Genomic DNA, 18,290 nt, shown 5'->3' on the forward strand with positions numbered 1-18,290 from the left:
CGAGTAAGTGGTACAAAATAGTATCGGCAAATTTGCGGAAGAGCCAAGCACAGTTTGGGACATTACTTCTATCATCTAATTAATTACTTGGAAGAAAAACAAAGCACATGCAAATTACTAAGCCCTTGTCACAACAATGCTCAGTGTTCCACTAACTTGCTATCATCGGTCAACAAGGTTGTTTTTTATGGCTCCCTTGATTGGTAGAAATTACCTCTACAATTTATTTGCACATGTTATATGCAGAAAGAACTATGTCTTCAAGTAAGAGGAAAGCAAAATCCACCAACCGCAAATTAATTCCCTGTTCCTACCCTATCTATTCAAGGAAAAAATAAACAAAAATAACAATTTGACCTAAGCATGTTGGATCGTTAGGGTGAGTAACATTTGGTGAGATGTTTTCTGCTCAATTAATTGTGATAGTCAATTGTCAATATAGAAAATCAAATATATACAGAATAGAAGAAAAAAAAAACCCTAAAGTTACCTTCTGCAGAGGAAAAGACAAAGGTTAAATTAGTTTTTCAGGACCACCTTGCAGACAAACTAATTCAAATTTTAAAATTTCTAAGTTCCCTGCCTTTCAAAACCGAAACCTCAGTTGGAAAGAGCAACAACAAGATGACGCATATTTGAAGAATTCATACCAATTTGGTAGAAAATATTAAGTGGGAATTGAAAAGAAAATGATATAGAATAAAAGGAATAGATAGAAAGCATGATCTTCAGAAAATGACAAATTAGACGCCCATGATCCACTTGTGAAAGTAGGAGAAAGCAAAAGAGGTAAAGTAGTTCAAAATTGCATTGTAGTGGATTTGGAAGTTGGCAAGGAGCTTGCTCCACAAATTCCAGATGCTAGTGGTTATCACACCTGCTCTGGCACCTGGTTTTTGGCTTTTCTCTGTTACCATTATATATATGCACATTAATTTTATGTTATTAAACTGTGCTTGGATCGGTTATGGTGAACAAGTTAAGTGGACGGTATCACCTAATCCACAACCATCCAAATCAGAATTCCAAGAGAATGACAACTCAGACTTAGAATATAGTATTAAATTCAAAGACTGAGATTTGGGGTTATTATAAATTAGTATAACAACTATACACTCCTACCTGAAAGCTGATTCACCAGAGTGGGTCTCGAAAATGAGAATCAGAAAATAATTTCACTTATAAGTCTATGTTTGTATCAGCATCTTGCATGCTCCCAAAACTTCCTTTTGTTTGGGTTAAGAAGTGAAAATAAGAGAATAAAAAAAGTAAAAAGTTTCATAATTTCTGAGATAGTATATGATGAACATGTAGTGAAGGAAAGTGGGTGGTCTTTAATTTCTTTATACACGTTGAGTTGAAAACTTTATGGGCATAATAATGGAGGGTTTGTACACCTTAAAATTAGTCTACGGGGCAATAGCTTCCACATATCATAATTAAGGTCATTTAATTTTGCAAAACAGAAGAGAAAGGTGACATAATTCATGAGTGTGAATGGTTGAGAGTTAATTTTTACCATTTTTTTTAGCATTTTCATTTCACATGATTATCACACACACATACACTTAAAATCTTCTGTGTGGAGTTGTCTTCACAGTGAAGACGCGGTCATGGTATCGTATCCAATATGTAAGATAAAAAAAATAGGAAATGTTATAAAAATTATGGGAGAGTTTTTCTTTAAGTTTACCAAATCTCTCACAACAGTTTGATTTTTTAAGTAAAACTTTATAAATAGAAAATTAAAGTTCAGACCAAGAGATATTATATTACAGTACATAATTTTTTATTTCAAAAGAGTTTTTTAGGTTATAACTTTTTCATCTATGAATATATTGCGGTGTAATTTATATCATAGTCATTTTCTAGTTGTGTTTGAATATAAAATTATTCCTCAAAATTTAATAGATTTGTTCTAATATATGTGAAACTCGGATTTTACATATTTTTAAAAACTGTTTTATTCTATTTTCTAGTAATCCTACATACAAATAAATACTCCACATGCAATTACATATATTAAATGATGATTGAAATTCTAAATATATAAATTAGTTATAAACTAATGTGTAAAATGTTCTGGTAAGGGAAAAAAAAAATTTATATAATACTTTACATTTTCGACCTAGCAAATATTGTCTATATTCTAGTATCAGTAATTATTTCCAATCATAGTACATAAATATTATGGGTAAAAAAAACACTAATACTAATAGAAAAAGATACCGATATTCTCAACGAATACTAAAAAGACAAACAAAGTACGCAGCCTTTGAATGGATGTAAGAGAGTTGAATGTCAGGCCATGGAATCAGATGTTTGTTAAGTTTCCCAACGGATAGTTTCCAACAGATTTTCAATTCCTACAAAAATTTTAAAATTTCTTCGTCCGGAATATTTAAATTTGTTTGGGTCCAATTGATTTTTGGACTTTAAAAGGAGACTAGCCCACAGTAGAGGGTCTTTCTTCCTGCACCTCCAAAATTTCTTCTACACCTCCAAACTTTTTTTAAATTCCCAAAAAATCCTTTGACCATTTAAGAAAATCCGCAAACAACACACCCCCAAAATTATGTCGACTTCTGGAAGTCAAAATATATCACCGGAAGTCGATTTTTGGAAGTCGAAAATGACCTCCGGAAGTCAAAATGTATCACCGGAAGTCGACTTCCGGAAGTCAAAAAAAAATTTCGGAAGTCGACTTTCCGGAAGTTAAAAAATATTTGACTTCCGGGAAGTCAAAGAAAAATTCTTCGACTTCCGTAAGGTAAAAAATTTTTTTTTTAACATTTTTAATTTATTTTAGAATTTGTATTTTTTAACTTTAAATAATATTAAATAAATATAAATATAAAAATAAAAATATAAACATTAAATAAATATAAATATAAAAATAAAAATAAGTAAAATTAAAATAATATTAAACTTAAATTACAAAAACAAAAAAATAAAAAAAATTCTGCTTCATTTAAATTTATTTAATATTTAAATTCATTTTAAAATAATAAAACTTTAAATTAAAAACAATAAAAAAGAAAATATGTACAAAAATATATATATATATATATATATATATATATATATATTCGTTTTTTTTATTTTAAATGTCATTATTTATATATATTATTTTAAATATGATTTTTTAATTATTTTTTATTTTTATTAAACTTTTAATAAATTATATAAAAATAAATTTAAATTTAAAATTATAAAAAGATATATAATTGAAAAAGTTTTAAAATGTTTAAAATAACAAAACTTTAAAATTAAAAAAAATGAAAAAAATATATATATATATATATATATATTTATTTTTTTTTTATTTTTTTTTAATTTTTTTAGAAATTTTGAAATAATATATAAATAATCAAATTTAAAATAAAAATAAATAGAAATATTTTTGAAAATCGAATTCTAGTGATATATAATTTATTTTAAATTTGATTATTAATATATGTTATTTTAAATATTATTTTTTTAATTCTTTTCTATTTTTATTAAATTTTTAATAAATTATATAAAAATAAATTTAAATTTAAAAATATAAAAGGATATATAATTGAAAAAGTTTTAAAATGTTTAAAATAACAAAATTTTAAAATTAAAAAAAATGAAAAAAAAAAAAATATATATATATATATATATATATATACACGGAAGTCGACTTCCGGTATATATATATAAACTGGTATATATATATAAACGGATTTTGACTTCCGTTTATATATATATATACGGAAGTCCGACTTCCGTATATATATATATATATATATATATATATTTTTTTTTTTTTTTATTTTTTATTTTTTTTTTATTTTTTTTTAATTTTTCTAGTTTGAAATAATATAAATAAATAATATATAAATAATCAAATTTAAAATAAAAATAAATAGAAATATTCTTGAAAATGATATATAATTTATTTTAAATTTGATTATTAATATTTGTTATTTCAAATATAATTTTTTTAATTCTTTTTATTTTTATTAAATTTTTAATAAATTATATAAAAATAAATTTAAATTTAAAAATATAGAAAATGTATAACTGAAAAAATTTTAAAAATTTGATTAAAATTAAATATTTAAATTTTAAGCAGAATTAAAAAATTCAAATAAAATATAAAATAATATACATGAAATATATAAATAAAATATTTATAATAATATCAATAAAATAAGTAAAAGTAAAAATAAAATTCAAAAATAATTTAAATTATAATAATAAAACTTTATAAAATATATATGTTTTATAATTTTTAATACCGGAAGTGGACTTCCGTTTGTATATATATACGGAAGTCCGACTTCCGTTTTATATATATATATTTTTTTTTTCATTTTTAAATTATTTAAAGTTTTATTATTTGAATTTAAATTATTTTTCAATTTTGTTTTTTAATTTTTTATTTAGTAATTTTATTATTTATTATTTTTTTATTTTTTCAAGTAATCTTTTTTAAATTTAAATGTTTTATAATTTTGTATACGTATTTTAAAAAATTAAATAAAATAAAATATATTTTTTTTATATACGGAAGTCGACTTCCGTAATTTTTTTTGACTTCCGGAAGTCGACTTCCGGGGATGATTTTTGATTTCCGGAAGTCGACTTCCGGTGATGATTTTTGACTTCCGGAAGTCGACTTCCGGTGATGATTTTTGACTTCCGGAAGTCATATATTTTGACTTCCGGAAGTCGACATCCGGAAGTATTTTTGGGGGTGTGATGTCCGTGCGTTTCTTTAAATGGTCAAAGGGTATTTTGGGAATTTTAAGATTTTTTGGAGGTGCAGAAGAAATGCTTGGAGGTAGAGATGTCAAAATGGGGTTCAACCCGTGAGCCAACCCGGCTCACCACGGGTTCGAGCCGGGTTGGGTTGAGAAAAATTCAACTTTTTCAAAAGTGGGTTGAACTCAACCCGGCTCACTTAACCCACGGGTTAAACGGGTTCGAGCCGGGTTGAAGGTGGGTTGGCCCACTTAACCCACCAACATTTTTTTACAATTTTTTTTTTTATTTTTAAAATTTTTTTTAAATTTTTTTTTTTAATTTTTTTAAATTATTTACTACTCCAATTATATTTGTTCATAATTTCATATTTTTAAATGCTAGAATGTTGCTTAATTATATTTGAATTATTTGAATGTTTAATTAATTTGATTGTCAAGTTATATATATGTTAATACTTTAATCTTTAACTATAATCTTTATAGTAAATTACTCAAGTAACCGTCTTATAAACAATTTTTTCTAAATTAGCATGAAAAAAGTGTATAGTTTTTTTTATTTATATTTTGTTGAATAGCATGACAGAAAATTTGTAATATTAGTCATGCTTTCTTAGACTAATGGATACTTTCTTGGAAATAATTCTTCATATATTGGTGGTGAGCATGATCAAAACAGTGGTTCTTGATTTTACTATGATTCTCATCTCATGAGTTACTTAAAAATTTATTTAAATATTTGAATAATAAAAAAAAAAAAATAATTTTTTTAAGTGGGTTGGTGAGCCAACCCACTTAACCCACCAACCCGGGGTGGGTTGAGCCGGGTTACAAAAATTATGGCTCACCAGAAAGTGAGCCGTGTTGGGTTCACTCATTTTGAACCCGGCTCGTGGTGAGCCAACCCGTGTGAGTCGGGTTGGCTCACTTTGACATGTCTACTTGGAGGTGTAGGAAGAAAGACCCCACAGTAGATCTATTAAAGCTCATGGGGGGTTTCTTCCTGCACCCCCAATATTTCTTCTGCACCTCCAAATATTCATGCTCTTCCATTTATGCCCTTGGAAAATTAAATAAATAAAAAAAGTTTAATTAGGTAGACGCAATTATGAATGGCAGAGTTAGTTGGCTGCCTGAATTAATTACCGGCCAGTCGTTTATATACCCTGCACCCCTCTTCAGTTTCACTTACACTTTCACTTTCACTGCAAAAAATTTCGTGGTTGAGGTGTGAAATTCCATTTGCTTCATTTCTTCTCAGAAAAAGAAGTACGCCTATTTAGAATAGAAGTTTATATTTGATAAGTTTATGTGTTAAATAAATGTTGGTGCATTTTTAATATTTCATGAAGTCATTTTTATTTACGGAAGTGTCATGCAGAACTTAAGTTATTTTTTCCATATACGGAAGTCGACTTCCGGAAGTGTATATGTAAAACGGAAGTCGACTTCCGGAGACAAGTGAAATTTAATAATTTTTTTCCTTCTACGGAAGTCGACTTCCGAAAGTGTATGAATAAATCGAAAGTGAACTTCCGGTGAAGTAAATGTTTATAGTGTTACGGAAGTGGACTTCCGGTTTTAAAGTGAATATTTCGCCCGGAAGTCGAGTATTTGTTTGGTAAGTAGTGTGGTGAGTAAATTTTTTCCACTTCCGTATTAGTGGTTTATCTTGTTTTTATTTTTTCCCACTTCCGATGCTTTCTATGTTCTACCATGCTTTTTTTCTTTTTTTTTTTCACTTTTCCACTCCACTTCCGTAGATGGCTAACCTTTGTTTTTCCTTTGTTTTTTCTTTTTCAGTTTTCCACTCCACTTCCGTAGATGGCTAACCTTTGTTTTTTCTTTTTCAGTTTTCCACTTCGCTATACTAAGTTGTCTTTTTTCTTTTTTCTTTCACTTTTCTACTTCCATGCTTTTAGACTTAGTAATATTTTAATTTATTTTATTTTGTAATTTATAATTTTGTTACGGTTTGAATAATAACTTATTTTTTATTTATTATTTATTTATATTATTTATTTAACTTTTATTTACATGAATATTTATTTTTTGTTTATATTTTTGTATGTTTTAATTATTATTTGTTTAAGTTTACTATTTATTTATTGTGTGTTTGTTTTATATTTTTGAAAGAATATTTTTAATTTTTATTGATTGAATTTATTTTTTTTTTATTTTTTATGGTTGAGTGTTTATGTATATTTGATTTTTTTTATATTTATTTAATTGTTTGAGGAATATTTTAATTTTTTTATATTTATTTTATTTTGTAAAAAGTGGTATTGATTACTAATGTTAGATTATAGGTGGTTAAAGTTATCTAATGCCTGAATTGATTACTAAAAAGTTCGAACAATATATTTAATTAAAGTTATCCAAAATTATAAATAATAATTATAATTTTTACAAATAATAATTATTTATAATTATTAATATTCAAAATTATAATATATTATTATTATTATTCAAAATTATAATTATTTAAAATTATATTTACTCAACAATAAAATTAATTAAAATTAAAATTATTCAAAATCTTAAATAACTAAAATTTTAATTATTCAAAATTATAATTATTTTAATTTATATTTACTCAATAATTAAATTAATTAAAATTAAAATTATTCAAAATTAAAATTATTTAAAATTATATTTACTCAATAATAAAATTAATTAAAATTTAAATTATTCAAAAATCATAAATAACCAAAATTATAATTATTCAAAATTATAATTATTTAAATTTATATTTACTGAATAATAAAATTCATTAAATTTTAAATTATTCAAAATGGTAAATAACTAAAATTTTAATTATTCAAAATTATAATTATTTGAAATTATATTTACTCAATAAAAAATTATTTAAAATTAAAATTATTCAATATCGTAAATAACTAAATTTATAATTATTCAAAATTATAATTATTTCAAATTATAATTATTTAAATTTATATTTACTGAATAATAAAATTCATTAAATTTTAAATTATTCAAAATGGTAAATAACTAAAATTTTAATTATTCAAAATTATAATTATTTGAAATTATATTTACTCAATAAAAAATTATTTAAAATTAAAATTATTCAATATCGTAAATAACTAAATTTATAATTATTCAAAATTATAATTATTTCAAATTATAATTATTTAAATTTATATTTACTCAATAATAAAATTAATTAAAATTAAAATTTATCAAAATCATAAATAAATAAAATTTTAATTAATCTAAATTATAATTATTTAAAATTATAATTATTTAAATTTATATTTGCTCAATAATAAAATTAATTAAAATTAAAATTATTCTAAATCGTTAATAACTAAAATTTTAATTATTCTAAATTATAATTATTTAAAATTATATTTACTCAATAATAAAATTAATTAAAATTTAAATTATTCAAAATCGTAAATAACTATAATTTTAATTATTTTAAATTCTAATTATTTTAAATTATAATTTTTTAAAATTATATTTACTCAATAATAAAATTAAATAAAATTAAAATTATTCAAAATCGTAAATAACTAAAATTTTAATTATTCTGAATTTTACTTTTTTAAAATTATAATTAATTAAAATTAATAATAATTAAAATTAATAATAATTAAAATTAATTAATATCAAAATTATTTACATTAAAATTAAAATTAAGTAAAAAAATTGCGGAACACGTCATTACGTTATTACGGAAGTGGAAATCGCCTTACGGAAGTCGAACTCGCCTTACGGAAGTTGAACTCGCCTTACGGAAGTCGAACTCGCCTTACGGAAGTCGAGCTCGCCTTACGGAAGTCGAGCTCGCCTTACGGAAGTCGAGCTCGCCTTACGGAAGTCGAACTCGCCTTACGGAAGTCGAACTCGCCTACGGAAGTCGAACTCGCCTACGGAAGTCGAACTCGCCTAAGGAAGTCGAACTCGCCTAAGGAAGTCGAACTCGCCTACGGAAGTCGAACTCGCCTACGGAAGTCGAACTCGCCTACAGAAGTCGAACTCGCCTACGGAAGTCGAACTCGCCTACTGAAGTCGAACTGGCCTACGGAAGTGGAACTGGCCTACGGAAGTGGAACTGCTCTTACGGAAATCAATATTTACTAACTCAGTTTTAACTACGGAAGTCGACTTCCGGTATTGATGTCGACTTCCGTAAGTGCCATTTTTTTTTTCTTCCCAACCTGGTTCCACGACTTCCAGCTTTTGGTGTTTTTACAGATCTATATTCAAATAAAAAATAATAACTACATACAGCAAACATAGCAAACATGGCAGAAACAATCAATAAATTATAAAATTAAAATATACAACGGGATAGCTTTAGCTTTACTTACCTGTTGGAGAGGAATGGGGAAGGGAAGAGGAAGAGCGGACAAAAAAAAGTTAGAAGGAGTGGGGCACGAGAGTGAAGCACGTTAGAGTGGTGAGTGGAGGTAGATGAGAGATTGTGGGAGTGTGCGGCGGCTAGGGTTGAGTGAAAACAAGTGAAGCATTAAATAGGAGAGAGAAATAGAGATTAATTGATTTAAAATTTAAAAATACTAAAAGGGTAGTTTTGGAATTTATAAAAAGTTTGGAGGTGCAGAAGAAATATTGGGGGTGCAGGAAGAAAACCCCAAGCTTATTTAATGAGCCACAAATAATGAAGTTGTGCACTGCATTGATTGCATTAATTTTTTTCCCTACAAGTATTCATTTTAATCTTCCTTGAATATATTACAGTACATAATTTTTTATTTCAAAAGAGTTTTTTAGGTTATAACTTTTTCATCTATGAATATATTGCAGTGTAATTTATATCATAGCCATTTTCTAGTTGTGTTTGAATATAAAATTATTCCTCAAAATTTAATAGATTTGTTCTAATATATGTGAAACTCGGATTTTACATATTTTTAAAAACTGTTTTATTCTATTTTCTAGTAATCCTACATACAAATAAATACTCCACATGCAATTACATATATTAAATGATGATTGAAATTCTAAATATATAAATTAGTTATAAACTAATGTGTAAAATGTTCTGGTAAGGGAAAAAAATATTTTTTATATAATACTTTACATTTTCGACCAAGCAAATATTGTCTATATTCTAGTATCAGTAATTATTTCCAATCATAGTACATAAATATTATGGGTAAAAAAAACACTAATACTAATAAAAAAAGATACCGATGTTCTCAACGAATACTAAAAAGACAAACAAAGTACGCAGCCTTTGAATGGATGTAAGAGAGTTGAATGTCAGGCCATGGAATCAGATGTTTTGTTAAGTTTCCCAACGGATAGTTTCCAACAGATTTTCAATTCCTACAAAAATTTTAAAAGGTCTTCGTCCGGAATATTTAAATTTGTTTGGGTCCAATTGATTTTTGGACTTTAAAAGGAGACTAGCCCACAGTAGATCTATTAAAGGCCCATGTTCTTTTCCTTAATGGGCCACAAATAATGAAGTTGTGCACTGCATTGATTGCATTAATTTTTTTCCCTACAAGTATTCATTTTAATCTTCCTTGAAAAACAAAATACAAATAACATTTTTCTTTTTCAAAATATGATTACGTATATAAATTATTATTTCAAATAAATTCACTATCTTTTATGACCTTTTCTTTCTCCCACTACAGTTACCCTCATTGTAATAAATTGTAGGCTAAAATAATTTTTCATCCTTTATCCTTTTATACTGAAATTTGTAGTTTTGCTTTTAATATTATTTTTATCTTAAATTCAGTATAACATAGTTTTTTATACTGAATTTGATGTGTAAATTTAATGTTGCTCAAACTAAGCTAAACATGATATGAATCCGAAACCGACCATAACTTAAAATATCAGCGAAAAGAAATTGGAGGCAAAATCAACTACTTAACTAACTTCAAACTTCATTCATTATATCATAGGCTTGCCCATTGCGTGTCATAATCAATTCTACCACCCACGCAGAGTTGACTTTTCAACTCCTGCTTTATTCTATTCTTTCTTTCCTCACCTTCACTTCACAATATTAATCGTTTCCAAAATTCTCTTCTCATTATTTATTCACAAAACACATGTACCCATAATATTTAATAGAAAAAATAATATAAATAAACATAAAAGCTGTATATAAATTATAAGAAAAACTTACAAAAAAAAAATCCATAATCTATTCTATAATGTATCTTATAATATAGACGGAAAGAATAATATTTATAAATGATCCCTCAAACTTTAAATTAATTAAAAATAAAGTATTTTTTTAGTATAATGTTTTCAATTTCGAATGTTCCTTCACAAATTTATTCCAAAAATAACTAATAAATTAAAACAAAATAATGTTTATAAACGAGTTTATCCTGGAAATGAACTTTTTTATTGTCACCGACCAAATAGAAAACTGAAAAGGAAAGGAAAGTTACGGTGCATAAAAATATATGCAGAAGCTTAAATCAGAGGAAACACGTACAGTGCATTGTTGCGTGAAGAAATAGTATGATTCTTGAAACGTTGTTATCCTTCGACCATGCTAAGTGACAACCTATTAGTTTCTTGCAAGCCTTGTTCTTTGAGTTCCGAAACTACCACCCACTAAGTCTGGGTTTTCTTTTCAATGGAATTTTGGCACAACATAAAACATAAATAACAACGAAACCCATGTTCTATAATCAGATCAATCCCAGAACATGGCATGTCACCAAACTCAGATGTCACGTGTGCTTGTTAAATTATTATAGTAGTCTAATCTAAAACAATAGGCAAAAGCAGGTGCATTTTTTTCTGAGAAAAATTATCAAAAATGAATAAATTAAAAAAAAAATTAGAACATGAATAAGTTGTGTAAAGGTGCAAAGAAGTTGTATCAAAATGTCACAACCTCAACAAAGTAATTTTAAAGTTGAAATCGTGTTAAAGTTATGTAACTTTAGTTAAGTATTATATATATCTAAAGATATCTAGGCTACCCACATTTAAGTATACTCAAGTCTTATAGTACGGCTATCAGGTGAGAAAGATTGGCCAACAACATATCGGTCAATAAGGAAATAATTATCATATGTTCAAATAGATCTTGGTCACTCATGCCTAGATGTACTAAGTCTTTATGGTATGATCCAGCATTATGATAGTTTGACCAGATACATGTCGATCAATCAAAATCGACATTTAAAAAATGTTGACCGAGTTAACTAAGTTAAGATCGTGATTAATGTGTAATTAAACAAATTGATCAACTCAAGATTAGTCAAGATAATTAGCCATATGGATCAAGCTCATCTAGGAAAAAAGTCGATAAACACAGTATAAATAACACAGTATATGAGGTATATTATTACGTTCATTAATTATAATTTATTATCTACTGAAACTTTTGACTGACTTGAACGTCAAAATATCTTTTACAAACACAACTCCTATCCAGCATAAAAATAAGTTAAAATATTTTAAATTAAAGTTGTGTCATTCCAATTCTGTCAATATCAATATCAAACTAAAATTATTTCACCTTAATACTTTAACTTAAACATATTTTATACTAAAATTGTGTCATCCTACTATAATTTCTTTTTAATAAAACACGTTAAAGTAACACAACTTATTTATCCATATAATTTTGTTTTAATTTACCCATTTCAATAATTAAAAAAAAACCACACAATAATACTTTCGTCAACAACAATAATCACGCAGTGAGATACAATATAACAAATCTAATATTTCTTAAACTCTTACAAGTATAAATATCATTATTATTTATGTTATCTTTTGCATTGAAAATTTGCAACCGACTTGTATAGGTTAGCAATATGTTGTACGAAATTACAGGTGAGCAGTGACAGATACACGTGTTGGTGAAAAGGTGCCTGCACTTGCAGCCACTACATGTGTGAGTGCCAATGAAGAGGGAAGTACCCATAAGCTTGGAGACCACAACAACACATGTTGGCCTTCTAAAACTCCAATAAATATTCATTTTTCTCCATAAAAAATAACATCAAATCATTTTAATCGACAGACCAAACTCATAAATTATATAAACCAATTTAGTCAACATTTGTGGGTATCAATCGCAACAGTATCTTATCTTTTAACCAAATTTCCAAGAATATTTCAATTTAATTTCTCCAGTGTTATGATTAAAAAAATAAAAAGAGAGAGACAGATTTAATCAGTTTTATGAGATTTAAAATATGTAATTACATTAAATTAAAAAAAAAAGCATTTATAACTACGTACTCAATTTAAAATGTGATGGATAAGTTATTTAATCAAATAAATAGCATAAATTACACTAGAAATATTAAATATAAAATATAAAAAATAAATATTGATTTAGTTATTCACTCAATTCAAAGTGAATCAACCAACTTTGCTTTTCACAAAAACAACTTTGTATATCATGATCTGTGATGCATTTATCTACTATAAAAATAATTTGTGATGACATTGTAAAAGAAAATGTTGAAATATATAATTTCAATAATACAAGGCGATGGTATGATTGTACCATATTGATGTATGCAATGTTTATATAAAGTGAAATTATGACCTTTTACGATAGTGTTGCCTCCCATTGGTGCGTTGTCTTGTGGTCAGTGTGTGGTGATAATACATTGTATGATATAATGTAATATAAAATATCATGTAATGATTTAATTATACAGATAAAACATCAAATACTATTATTTTTTTTATAATACATACAAATTGGTATTATAAGATGTACTTTAGTAATGATATGACGAATAAGTTATTAGTCTTTATTAAAATATGCTTAGTGATATTTTTTAAAAAAATACACACACTTTTTTTGGCTAATATAGTTAGAAGAATTTGGGGTTCTACGTGGTATTATAATATCAAAATTTAAAATAAAAATTGAATTAACCTATTTTTTATTTTTTTATTTAAATTAAACTTATAAAAATTAACGTTAATTTATAATTTGTCACAAATAACTATTATAGAAATAAGTTTGAAATAATTTTTTAATAATTTTTGTGATTACATTTTTAAATAAATTTTCAGTAAAGGATATTTAATAAATGTTTATTTAATTGAAAAATTTAATAATAAAACCATAACTTTTTCCTTTACAGTCAAAACATAAAAACCCTAATGGGTGTAAGTTTTGGTAGTTTAGGATATTTTTTGGCACCGGAAAACGTGTTCAATTTTGCTGGTTCGATTTTTCTGGCACTACAATTGGCTAATGTGAAACAAAAACAATAAGAAAAGCGAAAGCATTAGCATTAGAAAATGCAAAAGCAAATAAAAAAAAAATAAAAAGGAAAAGATAAAAAAGTAAAAGAAAAATAGAAACCAATTAATGGTGGTATATAGTCTCCCTTATATAAGCATCTCTCTCGTTCATTCTCTCACCTGTTATTTGAATTTGAACCAAATACGATAAATTTGTTTACACACATCATCACAGTCTCTCTCACACATAGGAAACCTCAAACAAATCAAAACCACACCCTTGTTCGTTCCTCCCTCCATCCGTTCACTCTTTCCAACAACCTTCAATAGAGGCCAATCCAAACACCAATCACCACCCACCACCTCCATTATTCTCTTCATTCAACCAAAACAAAACAAAACAATAACGAAAAGTTTAGCCTCCAAATTTCAAATCCAAGGGCCATCCATGGCCGACGTCGTTTCCAAGGCCCCTAGCGGCGCCAACCATACGAGCCATCACAAGAAGGACCCATCGAGCCTTCTATTGGGTCGTTTCGAGATTGGGAAACTCCTTGGACATGGAACCTTCGCAAAGGTCTACTACGCGCGGAACATGAAAACCGGCGAAGGCGTGGCCATCAAGGTAATCGACAAGGAGAAGATTCTGAAGGGAGGTTTGGTGGCACACATAAAGCGCGAGATCTCCATCCTCCGCCGCGTGCGCCACCCCAACATCGTGCAACTCTTCGAAGTAATGGCCACCAAGAGCAAGATCTATTTCGTAATGGAATACGTTCGCGGGGGCGAGCTTTTCAACAAGGTCGCGAAAGGAAGGCTCAAAGAAGAGGTTGCGAGGAAGTACTTTCAGCAGTTAATCTCCGCGGTGGGGTTCTGCCACGCCAGAGGGGTGTACCATAGAGATCTCAAACCTGAAAATCTCTTGCTTGATGAGAACGGTAATCTTAAGGTCTCTGATTTCGGGTTGAGTGCGGTTTCTGATCAAATCCGACAGGATGGGTTGTTTCACACTTTTTGTGGGACACCTGCGTATGTTGCTCCCGAAGTTTTGGCGAGGAAAGGATACGATGGTGCCAAGGTGGATCTCTGGTCTTGTGGGGTCGTGTTGTTTGTGTTGATGGCGGGGTATCTGCCCTTTCACGACCAGAATGTTATGGCAATGTATAAGAAGATTTACAGAGGGGAGTTTCGGTGTCCCAGGTGGTTTTCTCCTGATTTGTCCAGGCTTCTCACGAGGCTTCTTGACACCAAGCCCGAAACCCGGATTGCGATTCCCGAGATCATGGAGAACAAGTGGTTCAAGAAAGGGTTCAAGCAGATCAAGTTTTATGTTGAGGATGATAGGCTCTGCAATGTGGACGATGACGTGCTTTTGGACAACGATGACGATGTTGCTTCTGTTGCTTCTTTTTCGGATTACTCGGTTTCGGAGTCTGATACGGAGGTCGAAGTTAGGAGAAAGAATGGTCCTTTGCCTAGACCTCCTAGTTTGAATGCTTTCGACATTATATCGTTTTCCCCTGGGTTTAATCTCTCTGGGTTGTTTGAGGAGAAGGAGGATGAGACGAGGTTTGTGACCGCTGCACCAGTCAACAGGATTATTTCCAAATTGGAGGAGATTGCCCAGTTGGTGAGGTTTACGGTGAGGAAGAAGGATTGCAGGGTGAGTTTGGAGGGTACCCGAGAGGGGGTGAAAGGGCCTTTGACTATTGCTGCTGAGATTTTTGAGTTGACACCAAGTTTGGTTGTGGTGGAGGTCAAGAAAAAGGGAGGGGATAGAGCTGAATATGAGAGGTTTTGTAACAACGAATTGAAGCCAGGACTGCAGAATTTGATGATGGAGGAGTCTTCAACTTCTTCAGGCTTGTCTACACCTGAACCTTCCTTGCTACGTGGCCTTTCTGAACCTGTTTCGGATTTTTCTTCTGAAATCGGAAGCCCATGCTCTATGCCTTCCATCGAGTGAGGTAGAGAAGAGAAAAGGGTAAAAAACTAAAGCCTTCTCTCCCTCTCTCACTCTCTCCTTTGCTTTATTTATTTTTTTATAGATTGTGTATGAAAATCGTTAAAAAATTTTGCCCACAGAATTCTCCTGCTTTTAGGTTTGCTTATTGACTGAAGCGCTAGGTGCCTACTGTGTTGGTATGCTTAAATTGTATACGAGAAACAAAAGGCTAATTGTATGTATTCTACTTTTCTTCACTCCTTGTTGCTAAACTGTACGTTACTTTGGCTTTGTACATCAAGTACTCAGAAATAGCAAAACGGTTTAGTGGTACCAGTCCATGTGGCAATCCACTGCTTTTGTCTCTTCACAAATTCCTTTGAAATTGGAGATGTATCTCTCGATAGATGTTAAATAAGTGGGGTTTCGACTAATGAGAGTGATTGACGTAGAACTTGTACATGGCCTAATAGCCTATAATATATATGAGCATATCTTTTCCTTTCATTGTTTGAAGCTGTAACTGATGAACCCAAGAATCTTACTAACCAAACCATTCCAATATTAAAAGACACCAGTGACTACAAATTTTGATACTTTGTTTTTGCTCGATCAAACTCTGCAATTTCAGTGCATAGCATGCTGAAGAAAATAGACGGAAACCTGGTTTGGTTACACACTAACTTAACATGTATTTGTAAATACTTACAGAATAACTATCATTTTGTCTAATCTAAAAGCTAGGGAAGTATTGCTGAAGTTTGTTCTTTCTTAGTGTTATCTTTGTAGCGGAACAATAAATTTCCAAAATTGATCTAAAAATAGCACCCACTAGAAAATGCTTCAAATATTTAAAATCTGATACACGGGTTTGGCACAAAACGGTTGTGTAGGACAGAGGCGATCAATAGGAAGCGTTGGCGATTAATCCAAATCCAAATCAATAGGAGATTGGATTGTCATCGCAGTTCTGAAAGAAACATTGCATGACATCATCCAAATCAATGTTTAGTTCTCTCTTCAACATTGCATGACATCATCCAAATCCATGTTTAGTTCTCAGTTCAAAATTCTTCGCTCCTATTAGCCAGAACTGCACACCTTACGGCAAAAAATGTAAACGTGGATATTAAGAAATAAAAAGCAAATATCTTTTTTAATGTTGCAACGTGATAAATCAGATTTAGTTTTTCAACGATCTTCAGAGAAAAAAATTACCTTCATCTCCGTATCTAAATTTAATAGGTAACTAATTGTTTTCTTATCAATGTTTTTATTCAATAATAGGTATATAATTGTATATCTATTCATATTTACTTTATTATTATTTTAAAATTAATTAATTAATTTTATAATATAATAAAAATAATAATAAATTATAGTAAATAAAACATAATATTATCATATATTTAATATTGTTGTTTCTTTCCTATCAAATATTTATAAAAAAATTATAATTGTATATATTTCAAATTAGAATACCAAATAAAAGTTCATGAGAGTCAAAATATCTAGTTAATAAAATTTAAAAATATTAAAAACAATATATATAAAAGGAAAACAAATTTCAAATTAAAAGATATTTTTAAAAGTGTTTGTTTACTTCAATTTTTTAAATTCTAATAAAATTTCTTTTTTTTATACACTAATAAAAGTTATAATACATCACTCGATCAAAATCATTAAAAGAACAAAAATTAAACTAATATTAATAGAATTTTAACATAAATTTCTCATCTTTTGAGATTCAATATATGTTGGATGATGATAAAAAACATTCATGGCAATTACATTAAATTATTATACTATAGTAAATAAATTTTATTTATACAATTGTAGTGATAAAATTACACTACGATAATTAGTTAGAAAATAAAAATAAGTAAATAAAAAATATCAAAATAGTATTTTACATGATAATAATAAACAACAAATAAAAATATTTTAAAAAAGATTAAATGTGTGTCTTAAAAATAATTTGAGATACGATTGAATGAAATTGCATAAAGAAAAAATAAAATGTATAACTAAATGTGTGAAAAATGAAAAATATATTAGAGATCTAAAAAATAATAATTCAAATATCAACTTAGTCAATAATTAAGAGATATCGAAAATTGTTTGAGCGAAACTAAAAAATTTTTCAAATGAAAAAAAATATATAATAAAGAATATACATGTTTTATATTACTTAATAAATAAAAGATTTATGATATTGAACACTTAAATGGAGAGTGTAAACATTATCATGTGAAAAAAAATACACAATAAATAAAAATATTAAAAAAAATGTATAAATATTCAAATATAATAAAACAAAAAATATCTTAAATATGTAAATGAATTTAATGACAACTCAAATAATCGAAATAAAAAATTGAATAAAATTTGTGTATTATATATATTTAGCCCTATTTTAA

At 27.8% G+C, this 18,290-nt stretch overlaps 1 protein-coding gene across 1 annotated transcript; it reads left to right on the top strand.

Moving 5' to 3' along the window:
- The first annotated feature begins 14,101 nt into the window (after nt 1–14,101).
- Nucleotides 14,102–16,377, top strand: LOC114189251 (CBL-interacting serine/threonine-protein kinase 12-like). Its single transcript, XM_028077978.2, has one exon. It carries the CDS (start codon nt 14,374–14,376, stop codon nt 15,889–15,891), a length of 1,518 nt encoding a protein of 505 aa, XP_027933779.1. The 5' UTR covers nt 14,102–14,373; the 3' UTR covers nt 15,892–16,377.
- Nucleotides 16,378–18,290: the final 1,913 nt, after the last annotated feature.

This window comes from Vigna unguiculata, chromosome 6 (genome assembly GCF_037176805.1).
Source record: "Vigna unguiculata cultivar grain cowpea cultivar isolate G323 ecotype 2 chromosome 6, ASM3717680v1, whole genome shotgun sequence".
Taxonomy (NCBI): Eukaryota; Viridiplantae; Streptophyta; class Magnoliopsida; order Fabales; family Fabaceae; genus Vigna; species Vigna unguiculata.

Excerpts from the sequence above, each read along its gene's own strand:
- LOC114189251 (XM_028077978.2), top strand. The coding sequence starts at position 14,374 with ATGGCCGACGTCGTTTCCAAGGCCCCTAGCGGCGCCAACCATACGAGC.